A 24083-nucleotide genomic window follows, 5' to 3' on the forward strand; every position below is an offset into this window, starting at 1 on the left:
CATCTTCAGGATCTGAAGTTCCCACCTAGAGATGCCTGGCAACAGGTCATGGCCATTCCTCTCTGCACCCTGAGATATTTCTAGCCAGGGAGCTGGTGGAAGAGACACTGAATTCTCTGTGGGCACTGTGGTTTCTGAGAGAATAAATGGACGTTTGTATCCTGTGAGGCTGTTTCACCCCCAAGAGAAGATATCTTTCTTTTAAAAATTTTGGAAATTGGTGGTACATAAAAGTGGAAAACACAGCATATCAGTCCTGGTTGATGATGGTGTGTAAGAATTCCATCCCTAATGATCAAACTCTACGTTTTAAAAGTCTTTTGGGGAAACTGTTGGAAATCTAGCTGCACAAGACTGACAGGGTAAAAGTAATTTCTCCACAATTCAAAGACAGAATAGAGGTAGATTCTGAAATATACTGCAGAACTGCAAAACTAAGTGGACTGCTGAATTGACTGTATGTAGCACAAGGAAGCATGATCTCTAGGAACCAGTGCACATTCCCTAGAAATTATGTTTATGGTTGGCAGACTCATCTATTAGGGCCTGAGTATCTGATATATTGGATGGAATATTGCACACTATCCTTGTGAAGAAGTTGGAGGAATGTAGATAAAAATTGCAGTAGTCATGTGAATTTACAGAAATCAAGCAGTTACACCTATAAGCATGAACTGTTATAGGCTTCCAAAGGCTCTGGGAGACTGAATAGAAGTGGAGAAAAGAAAAAAGTTCCTGTTTTCTCCATCTGGACAGCTAGGCATGGTAGCTGTTTTCAAAAGTTTTAACGGTTCTATCATAGAAGAGGACATGAGACATTTCTTGTGTTTCAACTAGGACCGTTTGGGATCAGGGAGGTAGAATTTTCTTAATCCAAGAGGAAAGGTTTGTGTCCATCAGTCTAGTGAAATGGATAGTTTTTTGAGGTGGTAAATTACTTCCCTGAGTTCAAGAAGAGGCTGGTCATCTGCGTTGGACATTATCTAGTGGTTGCTTGTACTCAAGGGAAGTTGGACAAGGTAATTTCTTCTGGTCCTTTCTCAACTTTTAGATGCTGGGATGACGTTGAAAAAGGAAGTCAGTGGTCGGAACGCAGATACCTTCTCCTGTGTCATTGTGGCTAAAGGAGCATATTATGTTTTGTCACACAGAAAAGGCTTAAATTCCTAAGTGCCCTTTAGAGATAAACCAGGAATAAGGAAACATGCTAAAAGCTGTGAAAAACAAGAATTTCCTAAAAGCATTGCACCATGATATAAGCCACCAGAAAAGGAGACTAATTCATTTTTTTTCAAAAGAAAGGAATATTTATCAAATATATCCAATCTAATCAGAATCGTGACTGCCATATAATTTGAACTGTGAGTACTGCCTTTTCTCTCATATTCTAGGAGCAATTTGTCTGAAAACTAGACCCCTTTGCTAATATAAGCAGTTTTTTTTTTTTTTTTCTGTGTTCAAAGTTGTCTCTGAGTTTTCCTTTTTCTTACTGGTCAGATTGATGAAAGTCTTGATTCCCACTTTAGGAAGTTGATAGATTTTGAACTCTTACCTATATCAAAAAACACCATTTATATTATGACCCAGGATCATATATGCATTATAACTGAAGTCAAATAACTGAGAAACAACACCTATACTTACATAGTAGTTTAGGAATTTTCAATTCAGTTCATTAATAGTTAAATACTGTTCATGCCCCCCCCCCCATCCACCCGTTTCACAGGATTTGCAGGTTGACAAACATTACTGCAGTCAGTTGTTGGAGAAAATTCAAATAATGGTAGAATAAATGAGAGAATTCAGGTCTCGTCATTTAGGACTTTTGATCAGTTTGGTACAGAAAGATATTCTTCACTTATATACTGTCTGCAAGGTCCTGGAGTTGGCATTGCATTTCCATCTTATTCTAGTTCCTTTCTTCCTGTCTCTTCTGCCTGCTCTCCTCCTCCACCCACAGAAAACCCTCAACAGCCAGCTGAAAACACGAAAGACCTGAGGAGATGTAGAGATAGACTGGGTTCGTTCTGTGTATCTTAAAGCTTTACATCTAGAGAAGCCAGCTGTAGCCTAAAGCATGTCTGTTTGTGAGTACATTCTGGTGGTGGCGAAGATAATGGAATTGCTGATACACTGCTCAGAGCTGCTTGGGGAACTAACCATTCTTTTATTATCAGGAAGGCAAATGCAGTTTTAAAGATCAAAGTGGACACCTTCTGGAAGCTACATTGCTTACAAAAGGCTAAAGTGTCCACATTCCTCGGAATCAAAGGGACATAAAGAAGAAAGGCTGTAATTTTCAGCAGAATGCAATTTCTGACAGGACAGCAACCACCTAAGTAGGTGACAGGAGCAGGAGGTAATTTAATTCTGAAAGTTAGCAACTCTGCCAGCTCTGAGGTGAGGCGAGGTGCCTGATCCTGTGAGAGCCAAAGCTGGGGTCTGCCTGACAAAAATCTTGACTGTCTGTGGCGGGACCAAAAGTATTTTTAGAGTTTTCACCATCTGAAATGGTAGGATTTTTGATCCCACTTCTGAAGAAAGCAGGAGCCACCCTGGTATCACAGTGGAAGTAAAGTCGAAGGTCACAATTACAGTATGTATTTGAAAAATCATCATGGATTAATTCTTACCCTTAAACATGGCAACCTTGAAGAGTAGCAAGCGGACGTGGTTTTTCCACCAGCAACTGCCATCTAATAACAGTTCCACTGTATTTAGGGTCATTTTGTATCCCCCTGCTCCCCAATACCTACCTAGTGCTAAACCCAGCATAAGCCCCTTTGCCAAGACTTTCAGATGGTGACCTTCAGGGAGGTCTGAAGGTCACCTCTCAGCAGGGTCCACTTCAAAGCTTACAAGAAGCTCCTTCACTTGGCTCACTGAAAAACTTTTCTGGTAATTTTCAACATACTTGAAATCTTGGCTGAAGCATTTGGAAGGGTAACAAAGGGCCTTCATTATTTCTTCTCAAAAACTCTATAGCAATTTGGAAGTCTGAAGAAGCCTCTTTCAGAAAATCTGGATACTTAATGAGTAGGCTTCATATTACAAAAGAAATGATTTCTCTTCATTTTCATCAGGCTAATGTCTTCTGAAATCCTCTTTACTTTCCCAAGAGTTTATCTTCCCAGAGACTAGAAATGGAGGAAACATTTTCCTGATGTTTATCAAATGTTTACTATAATTTAAAGTGTGAGTGTCACAGAAGTTATTTTTGTACTTGGGAGTTTCGGTACTGCAAACTTTCATAGCACCTATTATTGATAAAAAGATAGTATTGATTTTCTTTTTGATGTTGAGTTGTATGTGCTGTTTGTGTATTTTGGATATTAATCCCTTATTGGTCATATCATTTGCAAATATTTTCTCCCATTCTGTAGGTTGTCTTTTCATCTTGTCAATAGTTTCCTTTGCTGTGCAAAAGCTTTTAAGTTTAATTAGGTCCTGTTTGTTTATTTCTGCTTTTATTTTCTTTGCTTTAAGACATGGGTCCAAAAAATATCGTTATGATTATGTCAAAGAGTGTTCTGCCTATGTTCTCTTCTAGGGGTTTTATGGTTTCCAGTTTTCCTTTTAGCTCCTTAATCCCTTTTGAGTTTATTTTTGTGCATGGTGTTAGAGAATCATACAAATCAACATCAAGAAAACAAACAGCCCAATTAAAAAATGGGCAAAAGAACTGAATAGATATTTCTCCAAAGAGGATGCAGATGGCCAACAAGCACATGAAAAGATGCTCAGCATCGCTAATCATCAGGGAAATGCAAATCAAACCACAATGAGATACCACCTCACACCTGTCAGAATAGCTATTATCAAAAAGAACGCAAATAACAAATGTTAGAGAGGATGTGGAGAAATGGAAACTTATGATTGTTGGGAGGAATGTAAATTGGTGCAGCCACTGGGGAAAAAGTATGGAGGTTTCTCGCAACACTAAAAACAGTACTATATGACACAGCAACTCTACTCCTGGATATATATCTGAAAACAGAAACACTAATTTGGAACGATACATGCACCCCAATGTTCATAGCAGCATTATTTACAGTCACCAAGCTATGAAAGCAACCTAACTGTCCATCCACAGATGAATAGATACAAAAAGATGTGGTATATGTACAATAGAATATTACCCAGTCATAAAAAGAATGAAATTTTGCCATTTGCAGCAACATATGGACTTGGAGGGCATTATGCTAAGTGAAATAAGTCAGACACAGAGATACAAATAATATATAATGTCAGTTATGGGGGAATCTTAAAAAGTACAACAAACTAGTGAATATAACCAAAAAGACACTGACTCACTGGTATAGAGAACAACCTCGTGGTTAGGAGTGGAGAGAGGGAAAGACAGAGAAGGACTAAGAGGTACAAACTATTATCTATAAAATAAACAACAAGGATATATTGTATAACATGGGTAATCTACCCAATATTTTATAATAACTACAAATGAAGTATAACCTTTAAAAATTATGAATTGCTATATTGTACACCTGTAACTTAGATGGTATTGTACAGCATCTATACTTCAGTAAATAAATAAAATGTTAAAAAAGTGTTGATTTTAACACATTTCAAATGGACTCTTAGAGGGTATGCAAAGTTTCTCCAGACATTTTTATTGTAGTAGGAAAAATAATAGCTTTAAAATTACAAAGGTTTTTTTTTTGTTGTTCTTTTTTTTAAATTAAAGTATAATTGATTTACAATGTTGTGCCAATTTTTGCTGCATGGAAAAGTGACCAAAGAATGTATATATACACATTCTTTTTCTCATACTATCTTCCATCATGTTCTATCTCAAGAGACTGGATAGAGTTCCCTGTGCTGTACAGTAGGACCTCACTGCTTACCCATTCTAAATGTAATAGTTTGCATCGCCTAACCCCAAACTCCCTGTCCATCTCACTTCCTCCCTGCTCCCCCTTGGCAACCACTAGTCTGTTCTGCATGTCTGTGAGTCTGTTTCTGATAATTACAAAGGTTTTATTGAGATCAAAGGGTGCAATATGAGGATAGAAAATAGCATGCCTCAGGGTGAACCTTTGGAAAAATTGCGCAATGAACCATTAATGGTCCTAAGAGTCTGTCAGACTAAGCCATAGTTTTTTTTTTCTTTTTCTTGACATGCACACACTTCTCATGTCCATATTGGGGAAAAAAAATTTAGCTTTGTGCAAATCAATAGATGTAAACTTATACTGCTTTAGAACCTAAACTGGCAGCAGTATTATCAAAGATCAGGTATTTCTGCATCTATCGTTTGGATTCCGCAAGTTTAAGTTCTGGGAGCAGATGTTGAGGAGCATGGCCTTCCCTTAAAAACACGCAATGCCCAGTCGGGCAGGGGACGATGGGAGCCTTACATACTGGCTCAGATTTTAGATCATCCCCCAGTAAAGGAAAGGCAGAACAGTTAATTTAAATAATCCTTTTCGGGAAAAGTAAAAATAATAGAGGCAACTGAAAATGAGAAGAGAATCCAGAGAGACCATCTGAAAGGGACTTTGCATCCTTTCTCCATGCCTTGGCTGTGGACTCTGCCGTTTCCTGACTTGCCCACTGTACACGCCCTCTCCGGCTTAGCAGACTTCGAGAAGGTTCTCAGAGCAGTTTGTGATTTAATACAACCTGTAGGGCTAACCCTTCCCCAGTGTTTCGCATACGTTTGCCACATGTCGTGTTCCATTTTATGCGCAATAACTGTTCTCTTGGGTCTCCAACAGATACACCTGGAGGACACACCTGCCCTCTCCCTGGGCCCCTCCCTGAGTTGGTACTCACTCAAAGGGGTCGCTGGGGTCCGCCCTCTGCAGCTCGGGGGGTATGGGGATTCTCTTGTAGTACATCTCCCAGTCGAAGGCGCCTCGCATGGCGTCGCCAGCTTGTGCCTCGTACCCAAAATGATTGTGGTCGATGACATCGATCATAGGGCACACGATGGTTTTGTGGTTTAGTGCAATTTGGTCTGAAAAATGAAAGCACAAAATAGGAAATGACACACCTGCCTGAGTCGGCTCTCACTTCTCAGCAGAGGAGCTCACGGACCCTTCTTAATGCGTCGCGCTGGAAGCCAGATTCCCTGTTGCCTTTAGACCGCTTTGCAGAGTCTCTGAACGCTGGGCATAATGTGATGGGACAGTGATTAGGTACAATTAGGGTTGTGGTAGTTCCTTTAAGAGAGTTATGTCCCAGGGAGACTTGCAGGAGTCCATTTAGCTCTACCTCTGTCACAGTTTTGCTCTGACCTGTCCCCAATCTGTCATTTTATGGTGCATCCTACATGTGTGGAGTATAAACAGGACTTGTGTTCCTTCAAGCATACAGCTAGAGCCTGCTGAGGGAAGACTGGCCTGCTTTCCCAAGGTTCCAAAATGTAAGTGTTTAACTTCATGGTCTTTATTTTTTGTTTTTTGTTTTTGTTTTTTTTTTTTGTTTGTTTGTTTTTCTTAGCCTCTTATAATAGCCATGATGGCCGTTTCCCCCTTAACACTGGCAGATTGGACACAGAATTCTTTGCTCTCAGGCTTACCAGAGATTTTTGCCAAGTCCTTTTTTGCTCCTGTTCTTTAAAGTTCTACGTTTTTATCTTCTCTCATCATATCCAAAATAAATTAAATGGCCTCATACTTCTGTCACTCTTCCTGCTGCTATTAAATTCTCGAGGAACGATTAAGTATACTTGTGCTGTTTTTAATCCTCCTAGCAGCCCTGTCAATGGCCGCTATTTTCATTCCTAGTTTCCAGGTGAGGAAACTGAGCTTAGAGAAGTTAAATAACCTGTCCAAGATCACTCATCTTTTGCGGATATGGACTAGGGGGTCTAGTCCTAAAGTCTGTGGTCTTACCAGTTCACCATGGCAGAGAGGAGACCTTTTTGCCAGAGCCAGCTCCAGCCCTCTGTTGTCCATGTAGATGTTATTATTGTGAGGCACAGATGCCAGCACTGGGAACAGCATGGCCATGTACTATGGCTCATTTAGAACAGCTATGTGTGAAGGAGTGTCTTCCCAACAATGTGCATTTATCCAGTATTTGTTGTAACAAACTAAGACTGTCAGGCAGAACTTTTAAGTATGAATATCTGCCTTCTAGTTCTTTGGAAGACCTTTGGATGTGGCACGTGGGATAAAATACATTTAAATATTTCTTAAAAAGAAAAGATATATCATTTAGAAATAGTGAGGTTTGGCTATTCTTCTGATGACACTGAAACCACAGAATCCTGTGGGTGATCTCTTCTCTGAGTCCACATGCCTTTCATTCAGTCACAATTCAACAGCTGTTTATTGTGTAGGAACTACACACCTGTCACTTTCCCAGGTTCTGGGGATACGGCAGTGTGTAACATCCACAAAACCCCCTGTCTTCATGAATGGAGCAAAGACAATCAATATGCATAATAAATAACTAAATTATATGGCATGCTAGATGGTGATAAATGAGATGGAAAGAAAATAGAACAGGATAAGGGGAATGTAGGAAGCTGGCCTTTGGAAAGGGTTGCAATTTTATTCATTTTATGTTTAAGTTTTTTAGCTTAAGACATCATGTTTTGGTCTTTGTTTTCGTTTATTTGTTTTATTGACAACAGGCTGCCATCTTAGCTAGCTTGGCCCCAGGAGGTCCCAGAGAGCCTGAAGGTCACCTTAATCTTATCTCAGCTAATTAGTAGACAGAGAGACTCCCTCCCCCCACCCCCAGCACTCTTTCAAGTTAATTCCCACCAAGGGCTCTGTGGGCATCTGTTTTTACCTGGGCAAGTCCTACAGCTTTAATCTCTATCTAAGTGACATTTCCCTATAGATGTCTTTGACAGAGGAGGTCATCATTGCTGTGTCCAAAATATTTCTTCTCTCCGCCTCTGCAGGTATTTTAGTATTAAGGTTTTAGTGACTTTCTTCAATCAGATTCAGAATCAGGTTGATTTACAAGTTCCTTGACCAACAAGGAGTCTCAAGGTGACCCCAAGAGAATCAGTCTGTTAAATTAACTGTCAACTTTCCCTTCACATTTCCTTTCAGCTCTCATCCAGCGGCACTAGCTTGGGGTGAAAGCAGCATGACTAATTTTTCATCTAAGGCCTGTGCCTACATTTCAATTTCCAGGGATCAAACAAACAGACTCTTAATGGGAAATTGAAATTCAGGTATAATCCCAAGGTGAAAAATGAACCAAGAAACTGTGTGGCTCCACCTGTTTTTTCATTTTGGATGATGTGTCAAGACACTGATAGAAGAAAATAAAAAAAGATAGTGATCCTGAGCTCGAATCATTCCTTATCCATCAGGCCTACAGGAAATGAAACGCCTTAATGAGAAAAAGTGGGTTTCTCTTTATTCTCTGTCTTTTCCCTCCACCCCCATCTTTCTTTTTCTTAGAGTCATATGAACAATTAGGGCTTTGATTATTGGCATTTGGGGATTGCTTTGGTTCCTAAATAAATTAGGCCTTGTGCTGACCTGTTTGAGTGTTCAACACCATGTGGGTCAAAATCAGTTTAGGGAAGCTCACGGTTGCTGATAAAACTCTACATTGCTATGTCCTTGGACAAAGGACTTTCAATTAAAAGCTCAGGGTGTGGTCTCTGGCCCTAAGAGCACAGAAACATCCCTGCTGATGAGGGCAGCCGCACAGTTGGCTGTGGGGGTGAACATGGATGTGGGATGTGGTGGGGTCTCAGTTGCTGGTCATTTCTTGTTTCAAATCCAACCCAGTTTCAATTGACCCCCCCTCCCCCAACACAAACATCTTTTGCTAATGGAACTTTGCTGGTTCTACCTGAAATCCTACACGATTGTTAATAGCACATGCTTCTTTCTGAGGCAGCTCTTGGGAAGGCCTGTGTTACTGGCTTTAGTTTCAAGTCCAGGGATATATTTATAATAAAAGTTGATTTAGTGAAATCTGGAAGAACAGAAAGGAACACAATATGTGTGTACCAAGAACTTTCTTTTTTCAAGATTATGATTCATTCCTTAGCCACCACTGGGCTTTATCTCTGCCTTCATAGTGAAATTAAAAGAAATAGTGATGCTTGCACTGAGCTGTGTATCTGTTTTCCTGCTTCAAGGACTTTGGGGATGTCTGTCTTTCTAACAGTTTAAGTGAAAGAGTCCTCCTGGGATCATTTAAGAGGTATCACCTGGATGGCAGCTCTGAGTGTTTGAGGGGTTCTGTGTGAACATGGGAGATCATGTATTTAGGGCGCTAGGCTGGTGCCAGAGTGGAAAAGAGAATTGGCCTTACAAATCCTGTGAAAATGTCAGGGTGGTTATACCCCTCTCTTCCTTTCTTTCCTTCCTTCTTTTTTTTTTTTTTTTTGCCATGACTTGCCCACAGCAGCGAACACAGAGTCCAAACCACTAGACCACTGGAGAATTCCCTTCTTTTAGTGTTTACTCAGCAAATGTGACTGCAACAAAATTGAATGTCTAAGATAAAGAAATCAAACCTTTTCAGACCTTAAATTAGATCTCAGTTGGTATTACCTAAAATGTCAGTTTCAGAGTTCCTGTTGTAGCTCAGCAGGTTAAGGACCTGACATAGTCTCTGCAAGGACGTGGGTTAGATCCCTGGCTTTGCTCTGTGGGTTAAGGATCTGGTGTTGCCGTGAGCTTTGGTATAGGTCGCAGATGTGGCTTGGATCCTGTGTTGTTGTGACTGTGGTGTAGACCATCAGCTGTAGCTCTGATTTGACCCCTAGCCTGGGAATATGCCATGGGTGTGGACTTAAAAAGAGAAAAGAAAAAAAAAATCAATTTCAATGTGGCTTTCTAGCTACCTATTTGTCCCAGCAGCGGTTAAGATAGGAATCAAGGATCCCACTATAAAACCCACAAAAGGGGTCTCTAGCCTTTGTGGACTGCAGAGGAAATGGAGAAATGGAAGGGAACTACACCCACTGGAGCCCGGGGCTGGGTGGCACTCACTGAGGAGCGGGGGCAGCCAGTTGACGTTGACCTCGCAGTGGGAGTCCAGGAAGGTCAGGACTTCTCCTCTGGCCAAGGACGCCCCCAGGAGTCGGGTCCGGATGAGCCCTTCCCTTTTCTTGGTTCGAACAATCCTCACTTTGGAAAACCGAGCCATGTATTCTTCCAACTTATCCTTCAAGTGTTCTGGGAAGGGAGAACAGGCACAGAGAGAACACAGAACATAAGTGGCCGCAGAATTACTCCTGGGCGTTTGTGTGTGGAGAGGACATGAATGGTGAATCTGGGCTGACATCCCTTTTCTCCTCGTTTCATCTCGAGGGGAGAGGCTAGCAAGATTTCATGCCCAGAGGTCTTTATATTTTACACCTTCCAAGATGCTCCATAAGCTGCTAAGGCTGCCCTTGATTTGGACACTGACCTGCCCATGCTCCATTCCCCTGTTGCTGTGGGCACAGTGGCCACCAGGTTGCAGCCCAGGTAGCATGTGCCTAGGTGGGCACTAGCTTTGGGTCCCTGCTGGCGAGGTCAGATGAACATTCCAGCATAAGGGTTCTTTCCAGCAAGGCTTTGCCTGGTATATTCTCTGTGCTGCAAATAATGCAGGTAAAACCACAGGAAAGAAAAAATCTCTCTCGCATCAAGAGGAACCAGACTTTTTTCCCCTGCAAGGTAATAGCTAACTGGCAAACAAGTTCAGCCCCCTGACTTCTGATGTGCAGTGGAAAAGTGACTAACTTGACATTAAAATTAGAAACAGAGAGAGGAAGGCAGATTAGATGCTACATAATCATTGTGACCTTAGCTCTTTAAGATTAGAAAACAAAAAAAAATGGAAATGTTTCTTTGCCTAATTAAAAACAAACAGTGGGAACAGTCAAATCGGATAACTTATTTACAGAATGAAACATTTCCTGCTGGCTGTGACAAAATGCATTCATCTCTCAGTTCTTTTTATGCTAACTAAATATGTTTTGGTGGCTTTCTTTCTGGGGGGTATGCATTCATATAATTTAGATCCTCTGCTTTTACTCTCCTACATCTAAAACATTAGGAGGGCTTTCCTGGAATTAAAAAAAGACCATTTTTTTAAATTGAAGTACAGTTGATTTACAATGTTGTGTTAATTTCCTGGAGTTTCTCACAAGCATAGTCTAATATTCATTGAAACAGAATCTTAGTGTGGTGTACATTCTGTGGGTTTCACTTTGAAACTTTCTCTGCATGTTTGCAATCAAAGGCAATATTAGTATGAAGTCTCCTCCTATGATCTGTAACAACAGAAATTCATGGGAGGATTTAAGATCCCTTCCCTGTTCTCCACTGTAGCAGATGTCAGAAATTCTTCTGCTTTCGAGTTTCTCTGCATGTAAGGGTTTATCCGTATTCTTCTTTCTTCTTATTATTAGAGAAATGCTTAAAAAGTTCTCAACTTCCTTTATTTTTCTTGATGGCTCTATAAATATATTTACAAATGGGTCAGTTAAAATAGTTTACATTCTAATTTTTACTATAAGAGAGTGCTGGTGGAGTCTTTCTCAAGAATATTTTAGGTCAAAATATGCCCTTTTCTATTTTGTTTTACCTGTAACGAACAGAGATATGGAGATCCGACTTGAGGACGTACCGTTTAGAGAATTTGGAGTCAGGACAGAGCTGGATGGGAAGACTGTGAGGGAAGGGTGTGAGTCGGTCCTGCAAACTCCCTACGTCTGAATATCTTCCTTTACAAAGTATAGGGGGTGGGGGGAACCTTTGGCCTCTTAGAAGGTGGTGGAGGGTCAAGCTTTTTGTCACAGACTTGCCAGTGCCTATTCAACAAACATTTACTGACAACTGGAGACTTCAGTATGTCACTTGTGCTTAGGAAGAGAAACAGCAAGAAATGCCTTTGAATGCTAAGCCAGAAAGATGGAAAATATAGACTTTTCTATTTCTTGGTGAACTTTTTGGTAATTCATGCTCCAATATTATTGTAAATTTCACAGAGAACATGTTTTGCCTGGTCATGCATGAGCCTGTGAGAGCAGTTGGCTGTGTGGAATAGTTTCAGCCAGGAGGCTGGCCGCACCCTGTCCCTCTCTGCTTTGAAACTGGTGTGCTGTGCGCAGGGGCTCATTCTGCCCCCTCCCCTGATGTCCCCTCCCCACTCCCCTGTGTGCCAGCTGCAGAGAAAGATTGGGAGGCCTGGGCAGCACATGGCCACCAGTGTGTGAGATTGGAACTTCCTGTTTAGTTAGGGAGTTAAAGCAGAGCCCACGCCCCAGGTGTGCTTTCAAAGGCACAACTAAGTGATCAGTGATCAATACCCAGGGCTCTGCGGGTACCAGTTGTGAGAGGCCCGTGTGGTGGGACTCTCCACAGTAATCAACGTTGAGGAAAACTTTCTAACCTCATTCCTATAATGTAGTCAGTTATTGAATTCTTCTGAATCACATCATACCTGCAAGGGTTATTTGTAAACCAGTTATTTGGACCACAAAACATACTGTCCCCTGAAAATAGTCTCCTGCCTGTCACAGAGTTTGGAAAATAGATCATGAACATTTGTTAAACCCACCAAAATAGTGTTTTTTGCTCTTTCTTTAAGCCTCACTGTTCTTCTGTCATATGTGCCACTGTGACACCATCTTGACAATCAGTGTGCATGCGTGGCTTTCCTCTCTGACCAATAAAGACCAAAGGAGTCTGTCTCAGGGGAATGGAGGGTTAAATCTCTGTAGCTGCAAAGGGAAAGTGGATCCTTCTAGAAGAGCATCACCTCCCATGTTTTCCAAAGCAAGATGCAGAGGGTCGTCAGTCACCCAGGAGGGCTTGTCCCAACTTCAGATTTGTGCTTTACAACTTCTAGTTCATAGGAAACTCTCTGGGATCCTCTCTACATGTTGCCTTTCTCTCTTTATATGCTTTCTGATACCGTCTATTTTTCTTTTATCAAAGCCCATCTATTTTTATTTTATTTTATTAAAATATAGTTGATTTACAATGTTGTGTTAATTTTAGGTATACAGCCCAGTGACTCAGTTACACACACACACACCCACAAAATCTTTTCCAGATTCTTTTCCCATATAGATTATTCTAAAATATTGAGTAGAGCTCCTTGTGCTATACACTAGATCCTTGTTTATCTATTTTATGTAGTTGTGGGTATATGTTAATCCCAAGCTCATAATTTATCCCGCTTACTTTCCCATTGTTAACCATATGTTTGTTTTCTATGTCCGTGGGTCTATTTTTGTATTTTAAATAAGTTCATTTGTATCTTTTTTTTGGATTCCACATATAAATGATATATGATATTTGTCTTTCTCTGCCTGACTTAACTTCACTTAGCATGATCATCTCTAGCTCCATCCATGTTGCTGCAAATGGCATTATTTATTCAAAGCCTATTTTAATGTACTAAAAAGGCTGTCCAGTGTGAATTCACTAATCTCAAGGGGTTTAACCCCAAATAGAGTCCACCGAATGTTCAAATCAATTCCCCTAATTTGAACTTTGCCGTAACAATTAGTTTGCTTTGCCTCCGAATAACGATCTTGTTGTCTGCCCCCTGGAGAGGTCTGGTCTCTCTTAGTGGTTCAGTTGTAACATCCAATTACCCATAACTCACAGTGAAGATGGGTATTATCAGCCTGATTAGCAAATTAGACTCTCATATGAGGGAGCTCCTGGGGATGGTGGAGATAGCTTTAAATTAAAAACATTTTGCATTTCTTTTGTGTGCACAATTTTTAGATTCACTTCTAAAATATTATTCAAATGGTTTAAAACATGAGTTTGTATTTTAATTCAAGCACAGCATCTTTGAAGATCCCTTTTGAGCTCACTTTTTAAGAATAAAAGAGAGTGTATGGTATTTTGATAAAGCAGTCATTTATTTTTAAACTGTGAAATATTTGTAGAACTATTAACATTTGGGGGGGTTGGTGGTCCTAGAATACTGGTGTATATATTATAACTGTTAAAATCTACTGAGTGGTACCTGATAACCTGGAAGAGTTAGTATAATTTAAAACATGCCAATTTTTGCTCAAAGTTTATCGTATCCCTGGGAGGCAATAAGGAAATGGCAAATTATACTCAAGCGAAATTTTGGTGTCTTACTATGTGAACATTAAATGCAGCAGTTTTATGAAAGTATTTTCTTTTTTTTCCCTAGAGATTTCACTTATGCTCTGCAAAATTACACATTCATTAGCATATTTAATGTTTAGGATAGAAACTAAGCACTAAAAAAAATCACCTTCAATGACTTTCAATCAGGAGCCAAGGACATGAGTTTCAAACCTCTTACTGACTGGCTGTTGCCTCTGGTCAAGCCATTTCAATTTTTCTCACTTATAAGGTAAAGGGAAGGTGATTGCTTGATCTTAAATATTCCTTCTAGTTCTACGATTCTATGATTTCCCTTGTCAACTTTTACTTATGGCGTAGATCTAGTCAAGTATTCTGTTTTTTCCTGAAAAATATCTTAATGGTTGGTCTTTTGAAATTTGTTTGCGCTGTGTTTCACTTTTGAAATCAAGAGTCAAATCAACACAAAGCTAACAGGAAGCAGAGGTTTAGTCAAAAGGAAAACTCCAAGGCCTTTTCTTTGGTCTGTCTAGTCCCTGTCGTATCTCCTGAAGGGCCCTGTCTGTAAGGCTGTCACTGGTGTCAAAGTTATGACTTTGAAGCTCTGTAAGTTCATCAAAGATTTAAATATGTTCAATAAGTTATGCTTATTATGTCAGAAAAATATAGCAACAGAGTTTAGACAGCTTTCTAGTCTACCTTTGAGAGACTGCGCCCAAGGGGACAGGAGATCTAGTGACCATCAATGTTACAGGGCATGACCAGGGAACCCACAGTGAACTCGCCAAAGGCTGGACAAACAGCTGATTGTCACCAAGTTCCTTTCATCTCCTTTGAATTCCCTAATTTAATCTCAAGGTCGAGCAGGAGGGGCAGGAGACACTATTGATCTGGACCTACGAGTTTCTGTATTTATTTATTTTTTATTTCAAAATTTTAATTTATTTTTATTTTTTTTTTGTCTTTTTAGGGCCATACCCATTGCATATGAAAGTTCCTGGGCTAGGGGTTGAATTGGATCCGTAGCCACCGGCCTACACCACAGCCACAGAAACGCGGGATCCAAGCTACATCTGTGACCTACACCACAGCTTGTGGCAACACTGGATCCTTAACCCACTGAGTGAGGCCAAGGATTGAACCCGCGTCCTCACAAACAGTGTGTTGGGCTCTTAACCAACTGAGTCACAATGAAAACTCCTTGAGTTTCCATATAAAAATACATACCGATGGAGCTGATATTTCCTTGATGTTTATACTTTGGTGTTGGTAGAATGTCGTTGAATGTGACTTTAAGATCATCTAGATTATGTGGGTGATGCCCAAGGATGAGTTCTGACATGACATGTGTTATCAACACCCAGAAACATATAGACTTTAAACCTTTCTTGTTTAATGTTTTTACATCGAGAATATATTCTTAAGTGTAATTCTAAGTATTCTGGATAATTTGAAGTCTCGTCACAGTGACAGGAGGTACTTTGCAGAGACTATAAGATATTCTCCTACTTTTCAATCTACTTGGCACATGGCATATGTGTGTTGTAACCCAAAGCAACAAAGTTAAGGATAACTGGATACTTAGCAGTGTAGAGACTTTGTTTATATTCTTTACACAAGAGAAAAGTACAGGTTCTATATCTCTGGTTAACTCCAAAAAACTGTCAATCTCTTTACATCCTAGTTTACCACACTAAATGTAGCCCTTCAAATATATATATTTCACACTATCTTCAGAGCACAAAGAATTCAACCAAGAAAGTAGTGGAATTGCTGAAACTATATCCAATTCCTTCCATTATGATTTCAACTGAGTTCTGTCCCTGGATATCTTGTTTTTATTCTTTTAATATACGAGGTATCTTCAGTCATTTGGGAAATAGCCGGGAACACCAAAAATAAATAGACAACATGTATTCCAGCTAGTGTAAAAAAAGAAGAGATAAAATTAGAATATCACCCTTTGCAACTCTTAACGAACTGATGGATCAAGCCAAGAACCAGAGGGGGAGGGAGTGGGAGTTTGGGGTTAGTAGATGAAAACTATTGCATTTGGCGTGGATAAGCAATGAGGTCCTGCTGTATAGCACTGGGAACTATATCTAGTCACTTGTGATGGAACACAATAGAGGATAATGTAAGAAAAAGAATATGTGTGTGTGTGTGTATGTCTGGGTCACTTTGCTATACAGCAGGAATTGACAGAAATCAACTATAATAGAAATCAACTATAAATAGAAAATCAACTATAATAGAAAAAATAAAGTCTTAAAAAAAGGAGCCAGATCACCTACCCTATGCTTTCTGATAAATAATTAATAGTAATAGACATTACTATTAATTAATAGAATAGTAATAAACATCACTCTTAATTAATAGCAATAAGCATTAGTAGAGTAATGCTTTATCACTGCCTATAAAGCATTCTAGCAAGAGGTTGGATGTAAATTTCGTCAAGCCTTTATGTTCAACTGACTTAAGGAAATAAAAGATTGAGGAAAATGTTAACTGGTATATCTGGGAGATAATCAGCAAAATCTAAGCTATGGAAATTTCTCCAGGACAAATGGCTTGACCTCTTCAATGAATAAATTAGAAGAAGAAGAAAGAAGAAGAAGAAGAAGGGAGAAGAAGAAGAAAGAAGAAGAAGGAGAAGAAGGAGAAGGAGAAGGAGAGGAAGAGGAAGAGGAAGAAAGAAGAGGAAGAAGAAGAAGAAGAAGAAGACGTAGAAGAAGACGAAGACGAAGAAGAAGAAGAAAGAAATGGAAAGAGAATCTGAAAGCTTAAAAGACCCTTAAGAAATATATCCCAGGAGAGGACCTAACAAGGACACAGTTGAAAGCAGCGCCTCCCTGATGTCTGGGAAGTGGCCTGACCCTCAGGATGAGACCATCTCCCACATCATCAGCCTGCAAGAAGGTCACTCTGAGACCGTGAAAAAGTGAGACAGAAACAAGATCACTGTGAAACCTGCGATCTACCAAGTACTCCTCTCTTTCACTGAAAATGAGGGCTTTAAGTTTCTACCATTTTTTTTTTTCTACTGTGGAAAGGATTTGAGACTTTTCCTTCCTTGAGACTCCTTGATTCCATGCAGTTCTGTGGGAGTCCTTCCCATTTCTGCATGTTTTGTGAATGAGGCAGTGCCTACCATTTTTTTCTAGATAATCTTTTCAAGGATGCTTATGTAGCGAGCAGATGGGGTGGATAACAATCTGTGTTTCTCTGGGGAACAGAAGGCAGTTTGATTCAGAGCCTGGAAAAGTGGGGGTAGGGCTGCTCTCCATTGGAAAAGATCTGAGTTCATAGGGTAGGGAATGCCACGTAGGATGGATTCCTAGCCTTTCACCACAGTTTGCTTCAGGGCCTGAAGCAAAGCCTAGGGGAAGCAGAGGTAGGTAATTCCACCAGTTCTGACCTGGGTCCCACCCAGCTCCCCAGCTCTGGAAGCTCTGCCCCACCACACACTTTTTTCTTATTTTCTTCTCTAGTTACATCCTCTCAGTGCCTGAGAATACCTCTGATGTCACACACACATTTCATAGTGAGAAACAGTGAGTGATGTTTACCTGGAGAAATCTGGTACCTGTCTGCGATCAGCCCTTAGATCCTTACTTTCCTGCCCAGGAAATAGGGATGAGGTACGTTGTCAGCCTGGGGTCCCCTCTTGGCAAGTCAGGTAAGTCTGGACCATTGGCAGCTTACTTGGGGTCTCTTTCTCTCCCAATCTCTTTCATCATTCGCTTAAAGAACAACTGAGTTACCTTTTTTTTTTTTTTTGTCTTTTTCGTCTTTTTAGGGTCTCACCCACAGCATATGGAGGTTCCCAGGCTAGGGGTCCAATCGGAGCTACAGCTTCCAGCCAATGCCAGAGCCATAGCAACATTAGATCAGAGCCGCATCTGAGAACTACACCACAGCTCACAGCAATGCAGGAGCCTTAACCCACTGAGCGAGGCCAGGGATTGAACCTATAACCTCATGGTTCCTAGTCGGATTCGTTTCTGCTGCGCCACGACGGGAACTCCCAAGTTAGATATTTTTCAGCATAGTTTTAAATGTGTGACATGTCGAGATTAACAAGAGAGAGTTGCCACAGCACCTATCCATGCATCTGGGGCTCCGCCCCATGAAGCAGTGAGGACCTTGGACCTAGTGGCCAGGACCATTCACGGACAGCTTCCTTCTGCATGGTCAGAACAGCAGACAGGCTCACAACCTCCTCTCTGGGACACACCCCTATAGCAAAGATTATTTGTATAATCCCTTATGAATAAAGGCCACCAGCAGTGAAAAAAATCTTATAGGGACCACATACATAAAAGGATTAAGAAGTTTCAGAAAAAAAATACCATGTGTAAGAAGTAAAGAAAAGAAAGGGATATCCATAGATAAAATATTTATTTTCTTTATCTTTTTAACTTAGAGTCTATACTCTTAAAATGGATTTTGCCAGAGAGGAAATAATAGACTATATCATATAAAATACTTTGGCATTTGGGTAATAGCCTAAAAATGACCCGTATGGTTGTGTACATACACAGATGCCTATACAAGCATATGGCTATGATGCAGCTTTTATTTCAATTCATTCATTACAAATTTGAGTTGCACATTTGTTGCTTATTTCAATTTTGAGAAGGTTTTAACATAAATATTTAAAATCCATTTTTCTTTTCTGACAGTATTTTCCTAAGGATTGTTTAAAAACCATTTTTCAAAAAAAAAATAAATAAAAACCATTTTTTGTGATGTTGCAACTATTTTTCAAACAGTTCACTTTTAGATTATATATTTTTCTAGCACTTTTATCATTTTCAAAAGTCACTGTCTTTAAGGGACTTCTGTGAGTGAATAAAAGGGAAATAATCTAAATATAAAATTTGTAATTTGGAACTTTATATGAACATAGAATGAGAACTGTATTTTCTCTGTGTCAGGCAATATAAAATTTACTGTAATTCAAAATTATTTTCTTTATATCATTTCTTCTGATGAAATTTCAGCCTCAAAGGAGAACAATGTGAATTGTAACTGGGTAAAACTCAAAAAGTCTTTTCTATGAAATATTACTGCTGAGTATTTTGAACTTACTACAAATTGATCCATTTTAATACAATAGAAACACTTCTGCTTTTTAATAATTCAGTAGTTTTACTTTAATGTAAATATTTTGTGTATTGCAAAGAATAGATCATATAGTTGGTAAGTTTCCAAGTACATGGTAATTCCACCTTAACGCTCATGTATACAAATCTTACCATCAGCATTACCAAAAATCATTGGTTCAGTGTTATAGCTTTTGAGTCTGCAAATATTTAAGAATTTTGCCAAAAACAGTGCTAGGTTTAGTTTGTAAATATTCGATTATAGCTTAATACTAGAAAAACATTGTATATAACATACTCTTTTAAACTAAAAAATCCTATACAAATAATATTTGAATTATCCAAAAAATTTTTTTTGGCTGCCCCTGTGGTATATGGGAAGGAATACCTTATTTGGCAACAGCCTAGTTTCCTCTCTCAGTATTACTTGTGATGAAAATGTTCACAGCATCTGATTTACATGCATCTGGGCCAGTTCCTCTCTGCACACCTGCCTTTTCTGACCTTAGGCGTGAGGCCTGTAGGCTGGATCCGCTGACACCCAGGCCTCTGCCTTCTCTCAGCCTAAATTATCTGTTATATCAGGAGGCTAAATACCATGTGGTACTTAGTTATCTGACTTAGTTCATCTCTTATTTACCAATATATCTTTTATGTATCTTCTCATTCTTCTGAGAAAACTCCTCACTTATCTTCCAGTGACTCCTTTAATTTCTAAGCCTGTCAAAAACGCACATTTTATAAGTTGTCTTGAGACATAAAAAGTAACTACTTAAAAAAAGAAAGGCAAAAACATCAAAAGAACCAGTATGTTTATGCTTTTTACCTCTCAGGTCCTCAAGGCTAAAAGCCCCATTCATAAATTTCACACTTTTCTAGCAACTTCACCAACTTCTTAATATATTTTGCTGAACACCAGGTTATGTGATTTTTAAGCTGATTATTTTTGTATTCCAACATTAATGCTCCTGTTAATTATGGATGTATTTTTACCCTCACACACTTTCATACTTTGGATAAGCAGTGTTTGGTGAGCTGGTTTGACTCCTAATGACCATCTTTAAAAATTGGGACTAAGTGAATTTTCTCCACAAAAATAAAATAATTTTTTGTAATATTTTCCTAAAATAAAATCAGAATGAGAAATAAAAACTCTGGGCATAAACAAATCTGAGGTAATGTGAGCCGCATCAACAAGGCTAGTAATAGGGTGACGTCACAGCCCCCCTGTGAAGTCAAATACTAATACTGAGTGTATTAAGTCAGCAAGCTATACAGAAACACCTATGAATCAAGGGTTTTGCAAATTCATGTAAACAATTTTGAGAAAACTCAAAGTTATAGAAAACCGAAGTAGGATGCCCCAGAAAGGGAGAAATGGATCTTTGGTGAGTGAAAAAGCATAAAATTCAGGTAGAACCAAAACCAAAAACAAAGACAAATAAACTCTGAGATGCTATATTCCAAGCACAGTTACCAAGGGAGGAACAAAATCTTGGCCCTTTTGAAAGTACTTTCAATTCTGCATTTCTTTGGAGTTGAAACAATCTAGTATGATTTGCACACACATGCTTCAGTTTTCTGAAGCATCTATTGGAATTACTGGGTGGGCATGTTCTATGTGTAGAGTTATAGGAAACTGTCATCTCAAATTAGCATGTGTGTGAGTGATTGAATAATGTCACCTGATGTCTGCCAGAACAGCCATAAAGACCTCTGGGGTTTGGCTTGACTTCACAATAAATAAAGACAAATTGGAAAGAATCCCTCTAAACAGTTAGTGTGAGAAAAATGCTATGTCAAAATTTCAATTTAGATGAGACCAGAACTAAATTAAATGTCTGGGAATTGGTCCTGTCCCCCAGGCTACTGAAACTCCCAGTTCCTGACAGCATTCTTGTACTGCAGTATAGCAGGAGGCATGCGGGAAACGAGCTGTCTGCCCTTGTTGAGGGAATTTGACCTGCTAGAGTGATGTCCTCCCAAGTAATTGCTCCATTTCTTGATAATACTGTTAAAGAAAGGAAAGGAGAGGGACAATGTAAGATATTGTCTTGGCTTAAAATTGGAAAAATAAAATATAAAGAGAACCAAGAATGTGTCTCATGTCCTTGAATGAAAAGGACCAATAGACTAAGTAGCAAAAATGAAAAAGTAATGTATGGACATAATAATAACAATAGCAATGAGTAATATCTACATTTATTGAGTAAATGTATAATTTCTATTCTGAGATATATTCATGTGCTAATTTATTAAATCCTCATTTTACAGATGAGAAGAATGGTGGTCAGAAAGGTTAAGAAATTTGCCTGAGATCATATAGTACAGGGAGTCTTAAATATTGTAAGTACTCAATAAATGTCCTTGATTATATGTCAGGGAGAAAAGAAAAACTTGAACCCAAAAATATCCATCAGGAATCTTTTAAGTATAAGAGGATTTAATGTAGGGAATTGAGTGTTTATAATAATAATAATAATAATAATAATAATAATAATAAGTAATTATTACAGAAGACCTGGAAATTTTAGGACAGTGGGAAGAAGGGGAAAAAAAATCAATAAGAATTATACCACTACAAGTCAATCACTGTTAATAAACCAGACAGAGAAAGACAAATACTGGGTGGTATCACTTACATGCGAAATTTTTTTAAAAAGTCAAACTCATAGAAACGGAGTGGAAAAGTGGTTGCCAGGGGCTGGGGCTGGGGCTGGGGGAAATTGGGAGAGGTTGGTAAAAGGGTAGAAACTTTTAGTTATAAGCTGAATGAGGTCTGAGGATCTAACGTAGAATGAGGTGACGATAGTTGACACCACTGCTGTATAATTGGAATTTGCTAAGAAGGTAGAACTTAACTGTTCTCCCCAGATATATATATATATATTTGGGGATGGATGTGCTAAATTGATGGCAGGAATCCTTTCACGACATATACATACATTAAATCACCGTGTTTTAAACTTTAAACAGCTGACAATTTTATCTGTCAGTTATACCTCAGTAAAGCTGAGAAAAAGTCATTCATTTTTCTTTACCTTTTGTGCTTCTATTTAGAGCCTGCTTGTTCTTTTGAATCTTACATTGGAATTTTTACATGTTATTACTTTGAAATATTATTTTAAATGTGTACTAATTTTTCCTTATTGTTGATTTAGGTTGTTTACATGATTACAGCTTGTACTATTATATACAATATATAATGAATCTTTTTTGAATAAGTGTTTTCTGAATCTATGATTTTCCTTAGGAGAGATTCCCAAAGCTGAAACCAGTGCATCATAGGGTATGAGCCTGTTGAAGTGAAGGACTGTGTACACTTATATAATTAGAAGAGACTGAAAGTCTGTCTTTATTGCCTATGGAAGCCAAATAATTTGAAATGCCAAGCGGGCTTTAATGACCATAAAATCCATTTTTTAAATGGGATGAGTGATCTGTGCACTCGTATAAAGCACCCTCTCCACCTGTGCCCTTGACCCATCTTTCCTCATCTGTTCACAGACATGGCTTCTGCAGTGGTCCCATCTCTTCCTTGCATCTTCATCTTTGGTCATCTCCTTGGTCATTCCATCTCAAAGCCCAAACTTGGCAGTATATCTTTTTGTACAAAGCAAACCTTCTTTGACCACCCGCCTCCAGCTTCCATCCACTCATCGACTCCACGTTTCAGCATGATTTTGGGAGGGAGTTGTCTAGAGTGGCATCTCTACTTCATCTCCTTCCATTGTCTCTCACTTTCAGTCTGTATGCGTCCCTGGATCTGAAGTGAGTCTCTTGTAGGCAGCATATATCTGGGTCTTTTTTTTTTTTTTTGTCTTTTCTAGGGCCGCTCCTGTGGCATATGGAGATTTCCAGGCTAGGGGTCTAATCAGAGCTGTAGCCACTGGCCTACACCAGAGTCACAGCAACATGGGATCTGAGCTGTGTCTGCAAACTACACCATAGCTCATGGCAATGCTGGATCCTTAACCCATTAAGCAAGGTCAGGGATCTAACCTGCAACCTCATGTTTCCTAGTTGGATTCGTTAACCACTGAGCCACAACAGGAACTCAGTGGGTCTTGTTTTTGCATCCATTCAGCCAGTCGATGTCTTTTGGTTGGAGCATTTAATCTGATTACATTTAAAATAATTATTGATATGTACGTTCTTATTGCCATTTTGTTAATTGTTTTGTTTTTGTTTTTCTTTCCACTTTTGTTCTCTTGTGATTTGTTAACTATTTTTAGTGTTGTGTTTGACTTCCTTTTCCTTTTTTGTGTATATCTGTTATAGATTTTTGGTCTATGGTTATCATGAGATTTTGATATAGCAGTCTATAGAAAACACATGATTGTTATAAGTTGCTGTTCTCTTAATTTCAAATGCATTTCAAATATCCTGGCTTTGTACTCTCCTTCTCTCACCATCACTGGTTTTGATGATATATTTGCGTGTGGATGATTTCCTACCTTTATTGTATGTTTGTCTTTACCAGTGAGCTTTCCCATTTCATAGTTTTCTTGTTTCTAGTTGTGCCTTTTTCGTTTCTGCCTAGAGAAGTTCTGTTGGCATTTGTTATAAAGCTGGTTTGGTGGTGCTGAAGTCTTTCAGCTTTTGCTTGTCTGTGAAGCTTTTGATTTCTCCGTCAAATCTGAATGAGAACCTTTTTGGGTAGAGTATTCTTGGTTGTAGGATTGTTCCTTTCTCTCCTCCCATTCTTTTGGAATCCATGCCGTTTGTTCAATCATTCAAGATAGTCTTGGGATCTGTTTCAATGACATGATGCAACAGCCCATGATCTTTTACCTTTTGAAACAGGGAGAACAGGCAGACTTAGAGTAAAAGGGATGTAATGTGAACACTGGATGGGGGAGGTAGAGAAGGAAAGGAAGAAGGGAATGATTACCATGGAGATATTTTTTTTTGACTTCTTGACTCTAGATAACTCTTTTATTAAAAAATG

The 24083-nt window shown here is 39.1% G+C and overlaps 1 protein-coding gene across 6 annotated transcripts in view; it reads right to left on the reverse strand.

Annotated features, from left to right (window-relative positions):
* Window positions 1-24083, reverse strand: part of GALNTL6 (polypeptide N-acetylgalactosaminyltransferase-like 6) — a 1214871-nt gene that overhangs the window by 197419 nt on the left and 993369 nt on the right. For 5 of the 6 annotated variants that reach the window (XM_021072439.1, XM_021072442.1, XM_021072445.1 and 2 more), the window contains 2 exons: window positions 9945-10130; window positions 5797-5980 (listed from right to left, as the gene is read on the reverse strand). In XM_021072439.1, the coding sequence (XP_020928098.1) occupies window positions 5797-5980; window positions 9945-10130 (370 nt within the window). The remainder of the gene's footprint in view (window positions 1-5796; window positions 5981-9944; window positions 10131-24083) is intronic. The other variant, XM_021072443.1, reaches the window with a different exon arrangement.

This window comes from Sus scrofa, chromosome 14 (genome assembly GCF_000003025.6).
Source record: "Sus scrofa isolate TJ Tabasco breed Duroc chromosome 14, Sscrofa11.1, whole genome shotgun sequence".
NCBI classification, from domain to species: Eukaryota; Metazoa; Chordata; class Mammalia; order Artiodactyla; family Suidae; genus Sus; species Sus scrofa.